Source organism: Monodelphis domestica, chromosome 1 (assembly GCF_027887165.1).
Source record: "Monodelphis domestica isolate mMonDom1 chromosome 1, mMonDom1.pri, whole genome shotgun sequence".
In the NCBI taxonomy this organism is placed as follows: domain Eukaryota; kingdom Metazoa; phylum Chordata; class Mammalia; order Didelphimorphia; family Didelphidae; genus Monodelphis; species Monodelphis domestica.
In genome coordinates this window covers 190,612,271-190,638,419 of record NC_077227.1, presented here as the reverse complement: position 1 = coordinate 190,638,419, position 26,149 = coordinate 190,612,271, and the positions used below count along the sequence as shown (strand labels likewise).

The 26,149-nt window shown below is 37.5% G+C and overlaps 1 protein-coding gene across 1 annotated transcript in view; it reads right to left on the bottom strand.

Annotated features, from left to right (window-relative positions):
* UNC13C (unc-13 homolog C) overlaps positions 1-26,149 on the bottom strand; it is an 817,657-nt gene that overhangs the window by 420,630 nt on the left and 370,878 nt on the right. The window contains exons 10-11 of the mRNA XM_056810215.1: positions 9,747-9,916; positions 2,255-2,370 (exon numbers count right to left, since the gene is read on the bottom strand). Of these exons, the coding sequence (XP_056666193.1) occupies positions 2,255-2,370; positions 9,747-9,916 (286 nt within the window). The remainder of the gene's footprint in view (positions 1-2,254; positions 2,371-9,746; positions 9,917-26,149) is intronic.

Genomic DNA, 26,149 nt, shown 5'->3' with positions numbered 1-26,149 from the left:
AAAACCTCATCCATATTTGAGGAATAGTAAGGCACCATGGTTTAGACTGAGAATCTGAGCTTGGGAGAGGTGGTCTATGAACTTTTTAAAAATTAAAATTTATTACTACAATTTAATATATTTTATTTACTATGTAATCATATGTATTTTGTTTTATGCATTAAAAAAGTATTCTGAGAAAGGATCTACAGGTTTTACTAGACTGCCAAAGGGGTCTGTGACACCAAAATTGGTTCAGTACTCTGGTCCAGGAGGAAAAGAGCACTCAATTTGGAGTCAATAAGATTTGGGTTCAAATTCTGCCTCAAACATTTACAATCAATGTGATGTTGGGCAAATCACTTAATTTCTCTCTGAGTAAGTGTCATTTTCTACAAAATGAAGATAAAGACAATACCTATTAAGTTTTTTTTAAGATAGTACTTATCTCAAATACCACATTGAAAATCTTAATGTACTATATAAATATGAGTAATTCCAACTGATACAGTTAATATCACTGTCATGAAAGTCCAGGCTCCATTCCTAATTAACATAATGAGCTAAATCATTTAAACTCTGTGAAATTGCAAGAAATTGGTTTCAGACAAGGTAAAAAGTTACTTCATTTAGATTCAGAGGAAGGGACTGGGTTAGAATCCTGTTTCTGCCATTTGATACCTGGGTAACCTTAGGGAAGTCTTTCAGTCTCTCTGGACTCCAGGCCATCATTTATAAAATGAGATAGTTGGACTTAATGATCTCTAAGTTTAAATATATGATCTCAATCTCCCAATGTTATTGTCAAAAAAAGAAAAATAGATGAGCAATTCTTTTAACTTTCTTTAAAATCTCAGAAGCCTGAAGACATCTAAATATTGCTTTGGTTCATCCTTGCATCTTACTACATTCACATGCTGAGCACATCCTTAGATATGTTGAAAAATATTTAATCTTTCTGTTGTTTAAAGAGAAGCAGCAGTAGATATTAAGAAGTCTCCACTAAGATATCAGTAGAGCTAGTAAGCCTCTATCAAAAGTGGCAGTCATTCCCCAGTTAGAAGAAAAGTATTGAGGTGAATATAAAAGCACATAGTAAGTGCTTAATAAATATTTAGTGACTAACTGACAAACTCAATATTCACAACTTTTGGAAGAAAAGAAAATATGTACTTTAAAAGAATCTTTTCCAATGACAAAGTTTCAGGTGAGAGACACCATTCTATTGTTAAATTATGAAGTCATTAATAAATTTATGAATACTTTATCATTATAGTTCTATACAAGTTCTCCCAGTTGACTTTTTAATTGCAACAATATTATAAATCTTGAACATTAAGATCTTTCATCATCTGGTTCCTCTCCCACCTAACATCAGTTATACTATGGCTACTTTCTTCCTTCAAAATGTTACTGAAATTGTTAAATTTTAAATTTTCAGCATGAGTGTTTATTTCTCAACGTGGTATGCTACTAAATAGAACTTGGTTTATTGTTTTGTTGATGGTGTAGACTTAAGAAAATGTTAATAACAAAGATTAAACCTAAAAAAATGCTACTGAAGATTCACTACTTCTGTGAAGTCTTCCAAAAATATCAATATGTTTTACACTCTTTTCAAAAGAAATAGAAAAGTGAATAGAGGGCCAACTCTATAGTCAGACTTTGTTCTCTCTCTGTCACTGACCTACATGATCAAACTGCTAAAGTTCTAATTCTTCCTAGCATTCTTGGCATCTCTTCAAGATTATAAATCACAGAACAGTTGTTGATCTGCAGTGGTGGAGGGAATTTCCACACTAGCAGTTACAGACACCAAAGAAATTTCAAGCTCTTTATCATCCCTTTCCTTCCATAAAAGATTTTTTTAAATGGTTCATTAATAGTTGTCTCTTATGTTGGTTAAATTTCCCTTATTATACTGCAAGCTTTCTTAGCAAAATTCGGTGCCATTCATTCATGCAACTTAAGCATTTACTATGCCAGTCATACTAGGCACAAGGAGTAGAAAGACAAAAGGGATATATAGTTTTTGCCATTAACAGGTTTATATTAAATTGGTAAAAATAAAGTATATGCAATAAATAATAAAGTAATTTGGAGAAGGCAGGGGGCACTTAGACCTGAGTTGACCATCAAAGGACTCCAGGAGAAGGTGATATTAGCAGTAGACTAATCCTTTGTAGTTCCCAATAGCATTGTCTATGACCATTCACATCCACAGTTAAGTCAGATTTACTTAAACTTTATTATTATAATTATTTGATTTACTTACCTCATGCAAACATGTGTACTGTATATGATATGGTGCAACCTTCTCCTCTCCTTTTATTTCAACATTGATTTTCAGCCTAATGGCACCAGATACAGCTGATTTATCAGTCCGTTTCTCTGATGAAAGGAAAAGAAATTAGTCATTTTCAACAGCATGATAATTCTCTGACATAAGAGCTCATGAGCTCAAAACAAGCAATGAATATTAAAAGTGCATATTTCTAACTCCATCAGACATCCATTGAAAAATCATGATTTATATTGTCAGATTCTAATTCTGTTTCTCTGTATTGTGGTAGGGTGTTCTCTAAGATCCCCTTTAATCTCTAAATGTTTCTAAAAGTTGATATCTCTTGTTTTTACATCACCTTCATTTTCAAATATATTCTACCTGGAGATCTGTGCCTTGTTACAAAGGATAAAAAAAAAAGAAAGGAAAATAATTAAATTAAACTAACCAATCAAGACCATCAATCAAGTATTATAGTCCCTCTACATAGTCCCACACCCATAGATCCCCAACTCCAAAGGATTCTTCTTCAGGTCCAGATCAAGTGCTAAATTCTGCCACAGAGACTCATTATGATTTATGAATATTGTTTACTAGGGTATGGAGAAGTTGCCATAGGCGTTTGTCACCAATGAAACCACATATGGTTTAACTACTAGAATAATGCTATCATTAGTATAAGTAAACCTATGTTTATTTAACAAAGCTAAGCAACTCTTTAGTTATAGACATATTTGTTGTGTTTAAGATTTCTAGAAGTCAGTCATAGTAATGGAGCCAATGAAAAGATTATTGAAGGACATGGACAGTACAAATGCTTCATTTTGCTGTGAAACAGACAAATAAAATTAATGACTGGGGATTTTTTTCCTCTCTCTCTCCCCAAGCCCTGTTTGAAGGTCCTCAGTGGATAGCAGGAACTTAAATAGAATATTTTAGAATTGAAGATAAATGAGAGAAAGAAGGGAGTCGAGAGAAGCAAAGAAATTGGATAATACACAGTTAATATTCATCCACCAGTAATTGAGTTTCTTTGTCTTTGTCATCTCTATATCACAGAACAGAGTTTTATTCGAATATGTAGTCTGGCTTTCAAAGAAGACAGCCAGATTAAAATTGTAGAATTCGAATTCTGTAATGTTCAATTCAATCAAACAAATGGTCAATTACATACACAGATTTAAAAGTGGAAGAGATCTAGCAGTTATCCAGATCAAACTCTGAATTTTATATATAAGAAAATGGTGGTATGGAGAGGTTAAAATAATTTTTAGATGTTCTACTTCAAGTGAGTTTGCAGAAAAGAGACTGTAGCTTGGGTTCTTAGGATCCAGATTCAGAATTCCTTCATATATATTTTATATGTGTGTGTATAAATAAAAACATATCCAACAATTACTTTGGCTTTTAGACTGAAATGACTAAAGTGAACACTTCAGGGTTTCTCCCTCTCTTTCTCTCTGCCTTGGTCTTTGTCTCTATATTTGTCTGTCTCTGTCTCTGTCTCTGTCTTTCTCTTTTTCTTCTCTTTTTTTGTCTCTGTCTCTCTCATATCCTAGTCACATACCACTCAAATAAAAATGGCATAGGTGTAAAAAGGAGGGATAGAAATAAAATCATATTGTCTCTACTAGAAATTAGAAAATAAGACCAAAAAATAGGCAAAATGACAGATGGTCAGTAAGAGGCTGCTTACTTCAATGACTTGCTCCATTGTTGCCTAGACCTAAGCATATTTCCTGCTATGTATCCCAATTAGAGAGAATAATGAATCTTTGAAGCAATTGTGCATATTAGAATTCACAGTATTTGAAGTTATAATTATGTAAAATATGATAATTGATTCAAGCAATGGAAACATAGAATGCAAATTTGAATTACATGACCAATTCAGACTGAGTTATTATTGGCACTAATTGGGACTTGGCAATGAGAAATATAGTAGTATACTGACTAGAGAATTGACCTTAGAGTCAAATCCTGCCTTCAGTAAATACTAATTGTGTGACACTGAGCAATTTACTTAACCTCTCAATACTCTAGACGATTCTATAAGACTAAGTATTCAAGAAGGCCCTGAAATTCATAGGTAGAAAGAATCTGCAACCATCTACCTTAAGATCCACTTTCTTCCTCTGCATAATTCTTACTACTTGCCTTTTTTTTATTATTTTGAACTTTAAAAATGGAAATGCATTTCACTGGCACTTCTCTTTGGGTGTGTCAATAGGATGAAAGACCTTTTTGCTAAAAAGGAAACCTTTTAATTTCTTTTCTTTTTCTCCAGTCTAGGTTTGAAGTGTCTTCTAGAAATTTTGAAGCTAAAAGAAATAAAAAACTGGAGATGTATTAGTCACTAACTTCCTTTCTTAAAGCATCAGAGCTGTTTTCATAATTCTTTGATTTCAGTCATAATTACCTCACTGCCCTTTCCATCCAATGCACCTTCCAAGTTTTATAGAAGTAAATTCTATTTCTGGAAGCATTGTTTTAAAAACTGTTTTGTTTGTGGGTTTTTTAGGACTTTTTTTTTTTTTACTAGATGAGGGGAGGGGTGGCACTGAATGATGAAAGGATCAAGAAAAGAAGTGTACAGATTCAGGATGAAGTATTTGGGTGGATTCATTATTCCAAGCACCTTTATCTAATGTAATAATAATCACAAAGATATCAATGATGGTAAGGAGCATTTATTGCACTTTAATATATTTGAAGGACTTTACAAAAATTGTCTAATATCCTTTTAAAAAATCCTGTTAAATAATAGAAGAAAATTGAAGTGGAGACTTAGTGAGTTACACCACTAGCTTCAGAGTCTCAATTTGAACTCACTTCTTCCAGTCTCCAGACTCAGACCTTTATTCATTGTTACCTAGTCAAAAATCTCTGCTTTTTAAAAGAAATAATACTTAAGAACCTCAAGAAACAAGGAGAAGAGGGTGAGTATGTTAATGAGGGGGAAAAAAAACTTTCTCTGCTGTAATATCTTATATTCTGCAGTTACAGACCAAACTCTAGTTTTCTGTATAAAAATCTGTTGTTATTAAGGGCATTTTCAGATTGATTAGAAAAGCTTAGTATACCTGTAGTTTCTTCTATATATGAACAAGTAATAAAAATAACAAATTAGGTAAACCCCTATGCTAAATCATAGCCAATGCACGTAAAAATAGTCAAGCTGTTTTGCCACATAAAGAAAAAAATATTCTAAATACTGTTTAATCTCAGTAACTTAGATTTCAGTAAATCCAGATAATGGATATTACTTGAGCTGAAGTTGACTCTTTGGTTAGACTCATCCTCAAAATATACAGCAAATTAATAGTATTTTTAACTTGAGGAAGAGGGAGAAAGACACCTTGTCAAGTAACCATTGGCATTTTGAAAGTGTCAATTTACATAAAGGAAACATTTTCAAATATTTTAAAGAATTGTTCTTTTTAAAAAATCCTTTAAAACAACTGCCCTGAAGGTTTTGGCTATATTGTCAACTTAAACCTAGTTTGAGCTATGGCATGCACTTGAAATTTATTAAAATCAATGTCTCTCATTCATTCCAATGTTTTTCATTTAAATTTGTCAAGTGTGAAATTATAGTAAGCATGAAATTTTCAAGAGGCAAAAGCACTCCTGTTCATTTGCTGCACCTGTATTTATAGACTGACAAGTGTATTTTATGAGATTTTTATTTCTTATTGGATAATGATTCACTGAGGGCTAACTGAGAGCAGTATAACAAAAATCAACAAATACTTTAAGTTTCTAGGATCACCTCTTTAAAAGGAATTTAGGGGTGCAGCTGAGTAGCTCAGTGGATTGAGAGCCAGGCCTAGAGATGGGAGGTCCTAGGTTCAAATCTGGCTTCAGACACTTCCCAGCTGTGTGATCCTGGGCAAGTGAGAGCCCCCATTGCCTAGCCCTGACCACTCTTCTGCCTTGGAACCAATACACAGTATTGATTTCAAGACTGAAGGTAAAGGTTTAAAAAAAAAGGAGTTTTGGTAAATGAAATGTCCTTTAACTCTTCTGTGGGACAACAGGCTAGCTCTTTGAATAGACACCAATGCCATGGTCAAAGGAAAAGTAATCTACAACTAACTCATAGGTATTTAATTTAGATTTTTGTTTTGTTTCTTCAATTTTTTTAAAAACCCTCATCTTCCGTCTTGGAGTCAATACTGTATATTGGCTCCACGGCAGAAGAGTGGTAAGGGCTAGGCAATGGGGGTCAAGTGACTTGCCCAGGGTCACACAGCTGGGAAGTGTCTGAGGTCAGATTTGAACCCAGGACCTCCTGTCTCTAGGCCTGGCTCTCAATCCACTGAGCCACCCAGCTGCCCCCTGTTTCTTCAATTTTTGCCTAATACGTGACCTAATTTATTTTCTCCTGGGGAAGGGAGAGTAGACTTATGATCTCATTAGTATAAGAAAATCTTTATAAGGAACATGTTATACAACTAACAGATAGATCAAGAGCCTTGACCTGACATAGTAGACAGAGAGCTGGTCTTAAAATAAGGAAAATGAGGCAAGTCCTGCCTCTAAAAAACATTGACTTTGTGACTCTGGGCAAGTCACTTGACCTGTCCAAGTCCCAAGAATCTCTCTATAACCTACAGAGAAACTAAAATTTATATGAATAATAATAACAAATGATATCATTGTTGTATCATAATAGCTAGCATTTATAGAGGGATTTAAGGTGTACAAAGCACTTTACAGATATAATCTCATTTCATCTTCACTTTCACTCTAGGAAGTGCTGTTATTATCCCCATTTTAAAGATTAGGAAGTCGATGAAGGTTAAATGGCTTGCCCATGATCATAGGTAGTAAGTTCAACTTTGAACTCAGGTCTTTCTAACTTCAGGTCTATCTCTATCCACTGGATCTCCTTAAAATTTTGCAAAAAGTATTTACATAACTTATCTCATTATAGTTTTATAACAATCCTAAGAAGTAGATATTACAGGTATTTTATCCTCATTTTACAAAATATTGGATGCTAACTGACATAATTATGACCAAAATGCACTTCAGGGTCAATGACAAGATGTGTGTCCAAGTCATCCTGAATTCTGGCACAGAATCCCAGTCTTCACATGTCCTTGCCTCTCAAATGGCTTTATCACCAGTCAGGATTAGAGCTTGAAGTATAGCAGATCTCTTTCCTCCAATGAGGGAGGGCAGGCGACGCTGTGGATTGAGAGCCAGGTCTAGAGAGAGAAGGTGCTAAATTCAAATTTTGCTTCAGATACTTCCTAGCTATATAACTTGGAAAGTCACAATCCCCATTTCCTAGTCCTTAATATTCTTATGCCTTACAACCAAAACACAGTATTGATTCTAAGAAGGAAGGTAACGATTTTTTTTAAGTTGCCAGGTTCCAGTTAGGGAACCACAATCAAATAAATGCCAAACTGCCAAAGCAATGTTATTGAATATTTGTTTCCCTGAAATTTGGCACACATCTTTGCCCATGTATTTCACAAGTTGGAAATATTTTTTATTTGAACATTTTTATTTAATTAATTAAACTAGAATATTTCCCATGGTTACATGATTCATGTTCTTTCCCTCCCTTCCTCCCCCCTCCCCTGTAGCCAACACGGAATTCCACTGGGTTTTAAATGTATCATTGATCAAGACCTATTTCCATATTATTAATATTTGCACTAGAGTGATCGGTTAGAGTCTAAATCCTCAGTCATATCCCCATAGACCCATGTGATCAAGCAGTTGTTTTTCTTCAGTGTTTCTACTTCCACAGTTCTTCCTCTGAATGTGGATAGTGTTCTTTCTCCTAAATCCCTCAGAATTGTCCTGTATTGCATTGCTGCTAGGAGAGAAGTCCATTACATTCGATTGTGCCATAGTGTATCGGTCTCTGTGTACAATGTTTTCCTGGTTCTGCTCCTTTCACTCTGCATCAATTCCTGGAGGTCATTCCAGTTCACATGGAATTTCTCCAGTTCATTATTCCTTTGAGCACAATAGTATTCCATCACCAACATGTACTACAATTTGTTCAGCCATTCCCCAATCGAAGGGAATTCCTTCATTTTCCATTTTTTTGTGACCACAAAGAGCATGACTATAAATATTTTTGTGCACACATTTTTCCCTATCATCTCTTTGGGGTATAACCTCAGCAATGGTATGACTGGATCAAAAGGCAGGCAGTCTAAGTAGGAGATATTTTTTAAAACTGTTGTCATTATTTTAAACTTGTCCTGAGAGGCAGTTGGGCATAATGAAAAGAGTGTCAGCTTTAGAATCTTAAAGATGAGTTTCTGATGCTTACTATTATGTTCTTTAGGTCCCAAAGCTACTAAATTTTATATGTTCCTATTTATTTTAGTTGTCTCCCCAACTACAAAATTAGCTCATTGAAGACAGGTGGTATTTTTACATCTCTTTGTATTCTTGTTGGTTAGCATAGTGCCTGACAAATAAAAAGTACTTAAAGAATGTTAGTAGGTGCTAGCAGTATGAACAAAGGCAAAACACAAACTCTAAGAGCCTCAGAGAGGTCTCTAATACTATAATCTATAGATGTACATAAATGGACAGATTTTCTACACAAGCAAGTTCATTATATTAATGAAATCACAGATCTTAGAACAACATTAAAATTTTATTTTTTTAATTATATACTACATGTTTTTCCTTGATTTATAACCCCATTCTTCATTCATCTAAACTTACAGTAACCATCTTTACTTTCAAGTTATATTACTTTATGGATCTTTTTAAGGGGCAAGAATTTGGAAAGTGAGGGCATACCCATCAACTGGGAATGACTGAGGAAATTGTAGTATATGATTGTACTGGAATACTATTGTTCTATAAGAAATGACAAACAAAAGGAGCTCAGAAAAACCTGGAAAGACTTACATGAACTGAAGCAGAGTGAAATAGTCAGAACCAGGAGAAGATTGTACAGTGACAGGAATACTTTACAATGAGTAACTTTGAATAACAGTTATTCTCAGCAATATAACGATTCAAAACTACCCTAAAAGACTCATGGTAAAAAACAAAATACTCCTAGAGGGAAAGAACTGAGTCTGTATATAGGCCAAAGCGAACTTTTTACATTCTTAATTTTTTCCTATATGAGTTTCCTTAGAGAAAAGGATAAATATGGAAAAATATTTTACATGATTGCACATATAGAATCTATGTGAGACTCCTTACCATTTCAATGGGGATGAGTAATTGTGTGGAAAGAAAGGCAAAAATTAGAGACAATATTTCTTTGAAAAATATTGGAAATTGTTTTTTTACATGTAATTGGGGAAGAATAAAATACAATAAAAAATTACTTTGCTTTATCTCCAAACAGTCTACAACTCAAAATCCAAGAGGAGTCAACATTAAGATACATCACATAGCTGTGGACCATTGGGAAACTTTAATACATGCCTTAACTTGGGGACCCTCAAGTAATTCATTTTGTGAAACTTATAAAGATAATTACCTAGGTTGTACCAAACATCCATTTCTCCACTCAGTGTCCTCACTTCAACAATTGTTTGTCCCAAAAAATCATCTGATTCCTTTTTGAAATGTTGCTTGACTCTTGATTTTATGTCATCATCTTCATCCCACACTCTGACTTTTATACGATCGGTGGAGTTATGGCATTCACTGAAAACAAATATGTAAGTTAACAACCATTCTTCATAATCTCAAAAGGAATCTAGAGAAGTTTGTTTTCCCTCCATCTAATTCTTTATACTTAATACTTACTAAGTAGCATAATCTATAAGGTGTCATACTTGGAGTTAGGAAGCGATATACTTGGTTCCTGACAAATACTAGTTGTTCTATCAGCTCTCCCAGCAATAGAAATCTGAGATGTTAACCTTCAAAGACTGTCTACCCAAATTGTGTGACCCTAGACAAGTCAATTAAACCTCCCTCTGCCTCAGTTTCTTCATTTGTAAAATGGGGATGATAGTAGCACCCCTTCAAAGAATCATTGTGAGGATTAACTGAGATAACATTGTATAAAATGCATTGCAAACCTCAGGGCTACAGGGACTAGCTATTAGGATTGTGATTTCTATATTTTAGCTTATGACTTTTTAAAAATATTCACAGGGAATATGTTAAGCTACCAGCCATAAAAAGTCTAACATGATTACTTCCTCAACTGGGGCCTAGAAGTAATTGTATTTTTATTAAAATTTTTTTCTTCCAATTTAGAATAAATACTCTATATTTGTTCCAAAGCAGAAGAACAGTAAAATCTAGGCAATCGGTATGAAGTGAAGATGTGTCTGAGGTCAAACTTGAACCCAGGACATCCATTATATAGACTTGGCTCAGCTCTCCAGCAAATTCTACTAGGTTGAATAAGCTTCAGATGAGGACAAGCACTAGACTGTATATCTCAATCACTCAAAAAGTATTTATTAATTATTTGCTATGTTACAGGAACTGTGCTATGTGTTAGGATTAAAAAATGGAAAACAATAACAAAAAACTGCCTACAAGGAGCTTCCATTCAAATGGGGGAGCTATCTTGTAAATAACTAGGTATATACAAGAATCTCTCTGCTTCCCTCTGTCTTTCTATGAATCTCTCTCTGTCTCTGCATGTCTCTGTGTCTCTCACTCTGTTTCTGGATATTTCTGTCTCTCTGCCTGAAGAGGCTCATTACCATAAAGTTGGCCACCAGGTCAATTTTGTCAAAAGCTGTTAAAAACATGGTATAGGGACAAAAGTACTAAATCTGTATTTACTGGGCCCAAGGCCAAATATGAGCTTTCTTTACTACTCATTTGAAGTAGGAGTGATGCTCTGTGGGGATGTACATATACACACATGCACACACATATACACTTACATAAACATATAATATATGCATACATATATATGTATATATATAATCTCCATCTTTCTTCATGACAGAGGCAGTAGAGATCATTCGAAGTTCAATGGGAGATGCCCCAGTATAGTAGAGGAGGAAATCCTTTTGATCATTTTATTTTACCCCTGAATTTCATTTTACCTCTGAATTTCAACCTCCTCATATATAAAATGAAGATCATTTTACCTCTGAATTTCAAAGTCCTCATATATAAAATGAAGATATTGAATTAGCCTTTAACTAGAAGGGTACTGGTAAAAGTTTAACAGCCAGCCTTTTAGAAAAAAAATATAAATATGATGCACTGTTAATTAGCACAATTGCTAATTAACATAATTGCCAATTAATTATTGGTATTTTTCATTGCTTCCAGTCAACATTCATTCTCTGTTTTGTAGTTTTCACTTTATTTTGAAGGAGTAAATACATTGAAATTTTGAAAATCAACTCACAAGCCATACCAGGCTCTAGCATACCCATGATTCTATCAGCTCTCCCAGCAATAAAAATCCAAGATGTTAACTTTCAGAGACAGTCTCTCCAAGAATAGGGGGGTTGCAATGGCTCTAATCAGAGAAGATTGCCACACTTATAAAATTACCAATCACTAAAGCATTAAAATTATAAGTCTAATGTCTACTCTGAGAAAAGCAAGCACCAGGTTTATCATTCTATCATTGCTATAAAGCATCTGAAAAACACAAAAGGAACTAGGATTAAAGTAAAAGAAAATGTTTTTCTAAGATGCATTTTTCTAAGTCTTCTAAGACAACTAAATATATATTCACCATGCATTCAATACTGAGCACTGAGCTTTCATTATCATTATCAAATGGTAAAAATGCAAATACCACCTGTCAGAGTATTAAAGAATAATGATTCTCTAGAATTTTTAGAAATGCAATGGATCTTGGAGATGCTGAAGCCCATGGAGGTGGCATTGTCCAAGTTCCCTACCTACCTACTGTCACATATAGGTCCTCAGCCTCCAATTACACTGCTATTCTCCACTCACAAATAATTTAAATAACTCACGGATTAATATCAGGCATCAAAATTTTAAAGATGCAACATTTCTTATAAAAACATACTGACTTTATTTTTGTCCATATGAAAAGAAACCATTTGTCCTGATTCCTAGATCACAATGAGCAGAAAGGGGGCTTCATCAGCTAGTTCCAATGGCATGAACTTTGCAGTCTTTTGGTAAGGAAGCAGAAATACTGACTGGAGAGTTAATGGTGTGCTATACTATATGAGTCCAAAAAATAGAAATCAAAGGAAAAAAAAGGAAAATAATGAGAGCTGAGATAAACAACACACAATCACACAAAAAACCCTGGTCAATTGGACTGGAATTTGCCTTCATTTGTGGAAATATATAAAATATATAATTTTTTTTGCAGAAACACACCAAAAATGGACAAACATTCTGCCATTAGTTCTGTTCTATCTTAGAACACGACCCAGTGGAGATTTGCACATCTCTCCATTTGAGATGCTATATGGACACACAATTTGGCAAGGAAGGATTTATAAACCAGCTTACATTGCCATGATAGGTGGAGATTGTCAATTAACAAAATATATACAAGCTTTACAGACAAGAATAGCAGAATTGCATTAAATGGGCTTGATACAACAAGCAGTAACCCTGGATTACAATTTGCACAACATCAAACCAGGAGACATAGTACTTAAAAAATTTTCAATAGAAAATTGGCTAAAGACATAAAATGGACTGGACCACATGAAGTATTGCTTACTACCCCAACAGCTATAAAAGTTGCAGGAAAAGACTCATGGTTTCACTGTTCCCACGTGAAACCAGAAAAAGTTCAACACCACTGTAACAGACATCAAAGATAATTAGACAACAGATGGTACTGAGAAATGAAAACAAAAACCGATTAACATAAAAAGTACACCACAAAGAAATAATAGTGAAACATAATGTTCGAGACAACTTCCCAGCCCAGAGGAAAAGCATCCCAGAGGAAAAGATTTTAACCAGCCCAGAGGAAAAGCATCAAGAAAAGATGCTAGAGACAAGAAACAAGGAGGAAAAGCTGAAATGGACAGCTAAGACTTTGAACTTTGTAAATGTGTTTATATAAGAAGAGGACAGATCAAAAGTGAGATTTATATGTAAGACTGAGTGTGTTGAAATAATAAAACAAAAGTAATTTCACATTTAGGGAGATAGCATGCATCACTACATAACATGGAAGAAAGAAGAGATCCATCAGTCAACATGAGAAATGGAAATTTGAAGAAACTTGATAAGTATTAATTCAACACAACACTATTAGACACAAAACACAAAATCACAAACTGACATTGAGATACCTTGTTTATATAAATAAGAGTCTGAAATTGTATTTATGTAAAATATATATAGTTAGTTCCATTAGGTCTTAGGCAAATAGAAAGATACAATAGATATTTCTATTTGACTGACATCATGATGTTGAACAATGTATATTGTTTTATTATATGTAAATAATTTCTATACATAATGTATTGGTTTTAGTTAACATAGAGTAAGTAGTATTAGCACTAATATTCAAATTTCTTGTAATAGTTTTGTTCAACATTTATTGTACTGAAATTATTGTAAAACCCCAAAACTACCCTTGCCCAAATTTTCCTGCTAAGAATTCCTTAGAATAGATTTAGTAAATTGGTAACTATAATATAAATATGTGACCTTGGGAAGGTCACAACAAAAAAGGGGACGATTGTGGAAGGGAAACAAGACTGACAGTTTATGGGGGAAGGGCCCAACTGGGTGTGGCAGTTGGGTCTTGTGACTAGCACTTCCTTCCTGCCATGTGGGACTGGCTTCCGGGTGTTGGAGGAGAGAGGAGCTTGTTCAGCCCAGTCTGGAGTGGCATGCTCTTCTTGGTTCAGCTGGAAGATTCAGGCCCAGTCGCTTCTGAAGGTTAGACCTGTTCTTGTTTGCTTTCTATCTACTGCTAAGATTCTGAAGTATACAAAACTGGACTGATATAGAGGAGATGGAAGTGGGAAAACCCTCCACCAGCCTCTAGGGCCTGGCCCTATACACTGAAGCTAAGGAAAAATTCCAATTCCAACTGGATTATTAAACTTTATATTATTTGAATTTGCAGTCAGATAAGTGGACTATCTTTTCTGGTCATAGAGGGAGCTGAAAATCAGTTCAGTCATCAAGGCAATAAAAGACCTTATTGGACCCCTGCTGTTTCCTCTCAGCAGGGGGCATCTCCCTCCCTCTCCTCACCAAGCAGTGTTCCCTCTCTCCCCTTAACTCCTCCTTACCCTCATACAAACCTCCCTTATTATCCCCCATTTTTCCAAACCTATTTCCTTTCCCAATAAATATTACACATTGCATAAAGAAACTTCAATTTTCTGTCACAATGGTAAAGCAAACATGTTGAATGTTGTCCCCTTCTCTAAGTTTACTCATACATATCAGATTTTTAAACAATTTCTTCTCATTGGGTATGATGCACATGTTATCACTAGGAGACTGCTGATGGCAAGTCTCTTAAGCAAGGAAGCTCTAAGATGCAATAGGTTAAGTCAGATGGGGTATCTGATTAAGAAGAGCTTCAATATAGTAACCCCAAGAGCAAAGGTTGTCTAAGGAAGGGTGAACCAGTACAGGATAAATATAAAAACATGGACAGTCTTTGTACTTTTAACCTGAATGGCATAAGAAACCAAGTTCAAAAAATAAAAATAAATTCCTTGGACATAAGCTTAGTTGGCAATAACATCCCTAATTCCTTACTTACAAAGTCTAGACTCTACTTGGGCTCAAGGGAAAATCTCTGTTGATTAAAGAAAAATAATGCCATTTTAATCCAACTCTGTAATTCTTCTGAATTTGATCTTTCTCAATTTCTCTTGATGACAGTTCTTTCCTTGTCTCTAAAGAGGTATTTGGTGGAATCACAAGAAAGTTCATCTTTCAGTGTTCATATTTTCCTAAATTCAATGCCTACTATTTGAAATTATATATGCATAGATATGTATATATGTGTATAAATCTCTCCACATGATATCCTAAAAGTCTCAGGGCAGATTAAGTTTTAATAATATATGTATTGTATGTATATGTGTACATGCATATATTTGTGTATATAAATGTAAATATAAATGTCTACTCAAACTATTGGGCTTTTTTGTTTGTTTTTATATCAATGAGATCACCGCTCTGGTTTATCCTAGTCAAGTGTTAATACATATATACAAACCAAACTATCAAATTGATTTTTTAAAAATCTAGAGACTATTATATTTCATGATCCATTTTCTTCTTCCATTATGGCACAGCTTAACCCAGCATGAGATGGATGACTCTATATCTAGAAATACTCTAAGGTTTTATAAAAATTACTGCTTCTTGACATTGATGGAAACATGAGGTATGGCAGCTGAAACAACCTGTAATGTGAAACCATATTAAGGCTGATATAAGGAGGAAAAGCATTGTGAAACTGGAAATTGTTTCTAAAGACTTTGGATACACTTTGTAGGTCCTCACCACCCCCTTGTGCCTCCTTGGAATAGGTTTTCTGTCCTCAACAGTCTACTAAGGCAATTATTGGAGGAGACTTACTGACATGACAGTGATTTTATCTTTCTGTCTCCCCACTATTCCAGCCCAAACAGTAAGAAATTCACTTAGTGTCATGGAATAAATGTCAATTAGAAGAGAAGAAAGAAATGGTAAAGAAATGTACTTTCTGGTCACAGTTCTTCTGCCTCCTCTGGGCTCCATGATATAATCTTTTTCATATCTATTTGTGACATCTAAAGAAAAAGCGTTAGGCTGAAGAGCGTGTAGAACTGATCACCTTCTTCTCCTCCAGAAGATTCTGGCTGGGAGAGGAGTTGGTCTCTCTCAGTCGTGAGAAGCCGAAGAGAAAAAAATTGAAAAAGACTTTCTTGTGAGGGTTACTCACTTTTTCCTGTCTGTGACTCAAAATCTTTCCCCCCAACATTTCCCAATTGAAAAGACTATTGAAGAGGAAACCTGAGAAAGACATTTAAATCTCTGTCTGACTTTACTTCAGCTCTCCCACTACTGCAGACCAAAGGGTCTCCCCTTAATCTGTTCACTCACATTTGATTCACAGCTTGGGGAAAAGAAAACTATTTTAAGATCAACTCATTCAGGGTAATACAAAGGAATAACTAGCAGGGAAAGAATTAGAAAGGAAAGTGGGAGAAATGGGGTCCCTGTTTCTACCTAAACCCTTTTCCCTCCCTCCTGCAGTTTGGGGGGGAACTCAGGCTCTGTCAGCCTGAGCCCCCTAAGAGAAAGTCAGATTGGCTGACCCTGGGTTTGACCCCTTGCCCCCAGTTCAGACCCAGGGCAACAGAAGTTGAGGTAAAGTCTGACTCTGATCACAGAAAAAAGTGAGTAACCCCCAGGAGAAAGTCTTTTTCAACCTTCTGTCTTTGGCTTCTCACAACTGAGAAACCAACTCCTCTCCCATTCAGAATCTTTTCCTCCTCCAGATCCCAATCTCCTGGGACCCCTCCCTCTTCTAGGTGATCAGTTCCACATACTCTTCAGCCTGGCACTTTTTCTTTAGCACCAGCCTCTGTCATATCTTAAATCAAAGCCCCAGGTTACTTGAAGTTTGAGACCAGCAGCAGCTAATGCTATGCATATTCTGGGAACAAAGAGGTGGAAATTTTTTTTTATTTTTATACAAATTTTAAATATACACATGATATGTGTAAAAACATATATATGTATGTATGTATAATTTTGCATTTAAGGTTAGATCATGTTCCAAAAATCTTCATACAGAATCATGGAGGACTATTGTGAAGAAAGAATGTTTTAGAATATAACCATTGCTATCTCTCATTTTTTTGTATTTATTTTCCCAAATACAAACAAATGGGGGATTGGTTAATTAATGAAACAAACTTTTTTTCTCTAGGTGCTTACTTTTAAGATGATTAAATATTAAAAACCAGACCTGAAAGAACAGTGAAATTGAGATAAAAGGTATTGTGTGTTTTTTAAGTATTTTAAGTAAAGGTAATTATTTTCCCATTTTCTATTTTGGAAATGTGGTGTTGACATATACTCTTGCAAGACACTAGATGATTGGGACTGAAGAGTGACGCTTTAGGTGAGTGAGAAATGCAGGCACTACTAATGATCTGAATCATTCACATAAAATCTGCAAACAAATATCATCTTGGTATTTCTACAGACCAAAAAACAAGGCCATCCTTTTCATCCCCTTAACTTCATTCTTCCTTCTTGTGACATCTCCTCCTTACTGACAACTTCTGCCTACTGATTCTCCTTTATTATTATATGGACCAAGACTGGTCTTGATGTTTGTTATACTTGCATAAAATGTTTGGAGGATGGAACATTTCATCTTGAAGAATAAAACTATTTTAGGGGACAGAATTTATCAGATTTTTAGACTTACACCACCTTCTTTCCATTATTTCTCAGTTCCCTAGCAGCATACAAGAACATATTTATTGCAGTCCTAATCACTTATTCTTTTCACAATATGAAAACACAAAATATAAGCTTGCTCAAATGGATGCGATAAAGAGAAAAAAAAAACATCAGAAAGGTAGGAAACTATTATTTGGAAATGACCACGGTAAGTAAAGAGAACAATCTTTAAGGATTAATGTTACTTTTGCATTGATAGGGGTGTCATATCTGTGGTTTCCAGGCAAATTTCTGGGAGATCAGATGGTCATTGGACAGTACATTAGAAACAGAATTCAGAACTAAATCTGTCAAGAAAAGGAAACTGAAGTTTTCCTCATACTGGGATAGCATTTCCTGAAGAAGGATGACATTGTTTTCTGGAAAGAGCTGCAGAGTGTTAGGGAAGAAACCTGCACTATTAAAAGATAAAACCTGCTGAGAGTTTTACTTAATATATATGACTACAGAGAGATGTTGGAGAGGTCTCTGGGGAGTAGGATTGGTGGGAGAAGTCTTCATTTTTCCAAGAGCTCTACTGTGCATTGTATTCTGTTTCCTTTGGCCTATTAATCATCTACTTCTTTTTTGAATATAAATGCCTGTGTACTTAAAAGGAGACCTGTGGTCATCAATGTGTGGTGCCATAGAGTAATTTTCCCAGAACTTCTATATAGTAATCATGAGCTAAAGACATTAAAAATATTAATATCACTTGAGTCCCTATATACTCAGCTATACACAGTCTTAAATGGGTGGATTTATATTAATATAACCTTAGAGGTAGAAGCTATATGTATACAACTCGCTTGCTTGTTTGGATCAAATTACAAAGTAGTAGGCAGACATCAAGCATTTAAATACTTACTGTGTGCTAGGCACTATGCCAAGCCCTGAAAATGGAAATCAGCTAGTAACTAATATGCTTGGTCTTGGGGGTCGCTTGCATAGTATAGAAGAATTTTGTTGTTCAGTCATTTTTCATGTCTGATTTTTTTGTAACCCTATTTCAGAGCTTTCTTGGAAAAAATACTAGAGCGGTTTGCCATTTCCTTGTCCAGCTCATTTCACAGAAAGGGAACTGAGGCAAACAGGCTTAAGTGACTTGACCAGGGACACAAAGCTAGTAAGTGAGGCGAGATTTGAATTTAAGAAGATGAGTCTTTCTTATTCTAAGTCCAATGCACTATCCACTGTGCTGGAGCACTATACCATAGTAGAAGAGGTGTACAGGAAAGACTTTATCTCTGGTCTGAGGGCTTCTAGAGCCCTCTAAAGGAATTCTTCCTCCTTCAATGCCCTCTTGTCACTTGTATCACTGAGAAGCTATGGCATGTGCTGTGATGAACTAAAGCAGAGTAACCAACAGATTTTAAACCTACCCATAAGTTTGGGACTTGAGAACCATACTCATGTGAAGACTTCCCCTAGGGAAGAGGGAAAAGGACAATTTGCTCCAATGGGCATGAAAGTGGTGCTGTGGAGTGCTTGGAACATGGCTAGACAGTAAGGAAGCCAAGGTCATCCACTGAATTCCAAGCCATCACCAGTCAACTTGATTTTTATCTTCCCACTATAACTTGATGACTCTGGGAGAGAGACTGGGGCCAAGACCAGTACACTGCTCATATTCCCAGACAGATTTTACAAAACAAGACAGGGATTTATTTTGGAACCAAGGTAGTATGAAGGGAAGGATTAAGGAATTAGGATTTCCTAGCTCTAAGGATTCTATAATCACTGGCCTTCCAAGATCTCCACATGGAGATTTCTTCCTGTTCTTTCAAGCTCCCTAATTCCTACTTTGTCTATCTAAATTCCTCAGGTTAAGTGGCTACTTGACACTACTTAATCCTCTCAGATTACTTTAGTAGGATAAACAGGTCTTCTGAGTAGCTTCAGGGTGAACCCTTTATGTTAGGGTTCAACCCTAGTAGTATTAGGCCTAAATTGGCTTCTGGCCTTCCCACCACAGGCAGTTTGTACAGGTTAGTTGGTCACATATCTTCAGAGCACTTGGGAACACTTTCAGTATGCAAGAAATACTGTTGAATCTCAAGTAATGAAGGGTTTCTCCAGACAGGAACAGCAGATTTGTTATCTTCAGCTTTAAGGGATAGGAAACCAAAACCTCCTCAGGTCACAGAGATAGATAGGAAGATCCACCTCCAAACAGTCTCAGCAACAGGAAGTCTAAGACACCCCAGTAACTGCCTGTGTTCACTTTTATCCTCTTCCCTGCATTCCAGAATTAAACATCATCAGTTCTACAGCACACAATCAAGTCCAGCTAACCTCTCTATTTGCAAAATCTCTATCTTTCACCTGTTTGCAATCCATTTCTCTTCTTCCCTTCTTATAGAATACAGGTTGATATTGGAGGATAGACGGCTTAATTCTTAACTCTCTCTCTCTCTCTCTCTCTCTCTTCTCTCTCTCTCTCTCTCTCTCTCTCTCACACACACACACACACACACACACACACACACACATACACCAAACACACACAGTCCAAGTGTATATAAGTGCTGCTGGCAATATTTTAAGACATTCATAGACGTATCAATTATTTTTTGAGAGAACTTCTACAGGAGTGTTCCCTTCATAAAGGCTTGGTTTAAAAAAATTAACAAACACTAAAAATATGAAAATAGCAAACAAAGTATAAACACTATAGTAAAATTTAAGATATACCAGAAACTATGAGTCTTTGGGTGATCTACCTAAGTTAAAATGTACTCCAATTCTCCTTGGCCTTTTAAATTCAATAAGTGAAAGCAAAATATCCAGTCTCTAACACAAGGTTAATATTATGATATGTTAATGTATGTGTGAATTCATACATGTGAATCCTCCATCCAAGAGTGTAGATTGCAACCTATCCATGCCTGCCTACCAAATGTCTTCCAAAGACATAGACATACCATCAATTGGAGAATGGCTAAACAAATTGTGGTATCTGAGGGTGATGGAATATTATTGTGCTGAAAGGAATGATGAATGGAAAGAATTCCATATGAACTGAAAAGACTTCTAGGAATTAATGCAGAGTGAGAGGAGCAGAACCAGGAGAACAATGTACACAGAGAGGATACACTGTAGGAATCAAATGTAATGGACTTCTCTACTAGCCACAATGCAATGACCCAGGGCAATCTAGAAGAATTTAGGAGAAAGAATGCTGTCCACATTGAGAAAAAGAACTGTGGGAGCAGAAATGTGGAAGAAAAACATATGATAAGTCATATGGTTAAATAGAGATATGATTGGGGTTTTAATGTTAAAAGATCACTCTACTGCAAATATGAATAACATGGAAATAGATTTTGAACAATGATACATGCATAACCCAGGGGAATTGCACATCAACTCTGGGAGGGAAGTGGAAAGGGGTGGGAATCATGAATCATGTAACCATGGAAAAATATTCTAAATTAAAACAAATAAAGACAAAGACATGGACATAGAACAGACAATGACCAAAGTAATATAATAATAATAATAATAATAATAATAAAGAAAAATAAAGAAATAGATAATAACAACTAGATGTTACAATGGACAGAGTGTAGGACTTGGAGTCAGTAAAATCTGGGTCCAAATCCTGCCACCAATGCTTACTAGCCATTTAACTCTGGATAAGTCATTTAATTATCTTCAGCCTCAGTTTCTTCATTTTTAAAAGAATAATAATAATAGCACCAATGTCAAAGGGCTGTTATAAGGATTAAATAAAATAATATACACAATAATTTTAGAAAAATAATCACTATATAAATGCTACTATATTATTAATTTTTTTATTAAATTTTTTTTAATTTAATGGGGTGTATAGGGTGCTCAGGGAGGGGTAGTATCTCTGGTATGGAGGGCTTGTGGGCCCTCCTAGGGCAGCTCTTCAGCCTCTGACCCCCACCTGACACACAGCTCTCACTTGTGGCTCCCAGTAGTTGCTAGCATGTGGCAGCAGCCACACCCCAGGCAATGGCTTCGACAGGCCGGCTTAACCTTGTGAGAGTAGCCATCGGGTCATCGACCCCTGGTGAACCAGGGCTTTGCTCACCCAGCATGTGAAGACTGCTTCGGCGGAACAGGCAGAAGAAACCAATAAGAAGGTTCAACGGCTGAGATGGTGATGCAGCAAAGCACTGTGGAGTGCTTAGGGCGTGTTGGAGCACAAAAGACAGCACGGCCACCCAATGCAGCTGAGGAAGTCTCCAGGTGTAACAACTTTTCATGCCAATGGGCCCAGGCTTCCAACGCCAAGAGAGTGGGACTGTCTCTGTGCATCGACTTTTCCACTTAAATCTCTTTCACGCACAAGTATCTTTGTGCACACTCATCTATCCTAACCCCTTCCACCCTCTTCAAGACCTGCGACGATGGGGGAGTGGCGACGCAACAGGTGGAGGTGACCACTGGCAGTTGTAGTGACGATGCTGCACGTAGGCAGCCCACGGACCAGTGGTCACTCGGCCCTGTAGGGCAGCAGGGACATTCAGCAGCCTCCTGGGCGACTGAGCAGCCCTCTTTAGGACAGCACTGCTCACCCTAATCAAGGGAGGGGACTAGAAAAGGTGTCCCAAACATTAACTGCCCTACAAACACCCGGTCAGCACACCGTGGCTAGCGGGTCATCCCTTTAAGTGGTTGAAATCAAAAGAAACAAAATACAAAGAAACTCCTACTAGGAGCATGGAACATCAGGACATTACTTGACAGAGAGAATACCCCAAGACCTGAGAGAAGAACAGCTCTAATCTGTAAAGAACTGGCCCGATATAACATTGACATTGCAGCCTTAAGCGAAACACGCTTACCAGAAGAGGGATCACTCAGCGAACCCACCACTGGATACACCTTTTTCTGGAAAGGTAGAGCCTCAAATGAAGACAGAATCCATGGTGTTGGCCTGGCCATCAAGACCAGTTTGCTCAAACAGCTGCCAGACTTGCCTGTGGGCATCAGCGAGAGGCTCATGAAGATCTGTTTACCTCTCAGCAAAGACCGGTATGCCACAATCATCAGTGCATATGCCCCAATACTGAACAGCATGGAGGAGACCATCGAGCAGTTCTACTCTGACCTGAGTGCCATCCTGCACTCAGTGCCCACAAATGACAAGCTGATACTACTGGGAGACTTCAACGCCCGCGTTGGCCAGGACCATGAAAGATGGAAAGGAGTGCTCGGCAAACACTGTGTGGGCAAAATGAACAACAACAGCCTACTGCTACTCAGCAAATGCTCAGAGTTCGAACTCACCATCACAAACACTGTGTTCAGAATGGCGAACAAATATAAAACAATGTGGATGCACCCACGATCAAAACAGTGGCATCACATTGACTACATCATTGTACGCCGGCGAGACATCCAGGATGTAAAGATCACCAGAGCCATGAGAGGAGCTGAATGCTGGAGAGACCACAGATTGGTTAGAGTGACTCTTCAAATGCGCATTGCACCTTGCCATCCAAAATGCGCCCAGACAGTTCGCACATTTTACAATGTGAGTCGTCTTAAAGATCCATCTTATTTGCAAACATTTCAGTCCTTCCTGGACGACAAGCTGGCTGCCAAGGGACCACTCACTGGAAGCTCAACCGAGAAATGGAACCAGTTCAGAGATGCAGTGAAGGAAACATCAAAGGCAGTCCTAGGCCCCAAACAATGCAACCACCAGGACTGGTTCAATGAGAACAACACTGCTATTAAAGACCTATTGAGCAAAAAGAACAAAGCCTTTATGGAGTGGCAAAATAACCCAAACTCTGCTCCTAAAAAGGACAGATTCAAGTCTCTCCAAGCCACGGCGCAGCGTGAGATCAGGAAGATGCAAGACCGATGGTGGGAAAAAAAGGCAGAAGAAATCCAACGTTTTGCTGATACAAAAAACTACAAACAATTTTTCAGTGCCCTCAAGACTGTCTATGGGCCATTAAAACCCACCACCACTCCCTTGCTATCCTCTGACAGTGACACTCTCATAAAAGATAAAAAAGGCATCAGCAACAGGTGGAAAGAACACTTGTCAGCTTCTCAACCAACCCTCTGCAGTCGACCAAAGCACCTTGACCAGATCCCCCAAAACTGCACCATTGAACAACTTGACATCCCTTCTTCATTAGAGGAAGTCCAAAAAGCCATTAAACAAATGAGTGCAGGCAAGGCACCCGGTAAAGACGGGATCCCAACCGAGGTGTACAAGGCCTTAAATGGAAAGGCACTCCAGGCATTACACATAGTGCTGACCAGCATATGGGAAGAGGAAGACATGCCCCCAGAACTCAGAGATGCCTCCATCGTAGCCCTATACAAGAACAAAGGCACACAAGCAGCCTGTGACAACTACAGAGGAATCTCACTACTCTCCACTGCTGGAAAGATCCTCACCTGTGTTATACTCAAAAGACTCCTGTCATCTGTTTCAGAGCAGAACCTGCCTGAATCACAATGTGGCTTCCAACCAGATCGCAGCACCATGGACATGGTCTTCACGGTGAGGCAAATGCAGGAAAAATGCCTTGAGCAGAACCTGAGTCTCTACATTGTCTTCATAGCCCTGACAAAGGCGTTCGACACAGTGAACAGGGACGCATTGTGGGTGATCCTCAGCAAGCTTGGTTGCCCAGCAAAATTCGTCAAACTGATCCAGCTCTTTCATGTCAACATGACAGGGGAAGTCCTATCTGGTGGAGAGACTTCCGATTGCGTCAACATCTCCAATGGCGTGAAACAAGGCTGTGTCCTCACTCCAGTACTATTCAACCTATTTTTCACCCAAGTAAGACGACATGCTGTGATGGATCTAGGCCTGGGCATCTACATCAAATACCGACTGGATGGCTCACTATTCGGCCTTCGTCGCCTGATTGCAAAAACAAAGACAACAGAGAGACTCATCCTGGAAGCTCTCTTTACAGATGACTGTGCTCTCATGGCCCACCAAGAAAATCATCTTCAAACCATTGTGGACAGGTTCTCTACAGCAACAAAACTGTTTGGCCTGACTATTGTAAAAAATAGACTCGAATACAGGACTACAATCCCCACAAGCCTTTGCTCCACTTCCCCAAAATGCTTTGTAATCTCACGGGAATTCTGAGGTGGGCCGAGATGGAGGAAGGATTTAAGCTGGTGGCAAAGGTTTTTGGGTCTTTTGGACTTCCGTTTTGGAGCAAAGGCGTCTCTTCCATGATGTGAGGTTATTTTGTCTAGGCGTCTGGCCTAGGCACATGTTTCTTACTTGTATATTCTTTAATTCTTAATCCTTAATAAACCTCTAAAAATATAATACTCCCTGCAGAGAGAAACTACTTTCTACCTGCCTCAGTCTCCCCATATTCCTAAATTTTAATCTTTACACTATCAGCCTCAGCAAAACAGAGGTGCTGTTCCAACCTGCACCAGGGAGGCCAACTAACCAGCGGTGCATTACAATAGACGGCACGCAGCTTTCTAACGTCAGCACTTTCAAGTACCTGGGCAGCACCATCCCAACGACGGGTCCCTAGACCATGAGATCAATGCCAGGATCCAAAAGGCCAGCCAGGCACTCGGGCGGCTGCGCTCCAAAGTCCTCCAACACAGCTGTGTAAGCACTGCGACGAAGCTCAAAGTGTACAACGCAGCGGTCCTCAGCTCGCTCCTGTACAGTTGCGAGACATGGACACTGTACAGGAAGCACATGAAACAGCTGGAGCAATTCCACCAATGCTCCCTCCGGTGAATCATGAGGATCCAATGGCAGGACCGAATCACCAACCAGGAAGTCCTCGACAGAGCCAACTCCACCAGCATTGAAGTCATGGTCCTCAAAACCCAGCTACGATGGTCTGGACACGTCATCTGCATGGACCCACAGCGAATACCAAGACAGGTATTCTATGGTGAACTGTCAGCTGGACTCAGGAAACAAGGCCGACCAAAGAAAAGATACAAGGATCAGCTAAACTCAAACTTGAAGTTGGCTGGCATTACACCAAAGCAACTAGAACTCGCTGCCTCTGACAGAAGCAGCTGGCGAACCCACACTAACCATGTCGCCACCTTTGAAGATGAGCAACGTTGACGTCTTGCCGCTGCGCGTGAACGCCGCCACCAGGCCACAACCGCACCTCCTGTAACAACTGGAGTCCCATGCCCCATGTGCCGCAAACTGTGCGCCTCAGCCTTTGGACTCCAAAGCCAAATGAGGATACATTAATAGATGATAATGCACAAAGACAATCGTCATTCTCGGTCACTGAGAGACTACCACTATATTATTAATGACATTTTAATCACATAATATCATCTAATTATTTCCTTTTTAAGATTTCTGATAAGAGTTGCTAATGTGTTTCCTTGTCATACCTTATAAATTTTTTTATTGAGGATCAGTTCATCTATTAAAAGTTTCATTTTACTCCTTATCATTTCTCTAGCTGCCAATTTTGCATAACACATCAATAAGGTTGGTTCACATACTACAATTCCACTTCAAGTAAGAAAATTTTGAACTAAAATTAAATTTTACATCATTGTGTT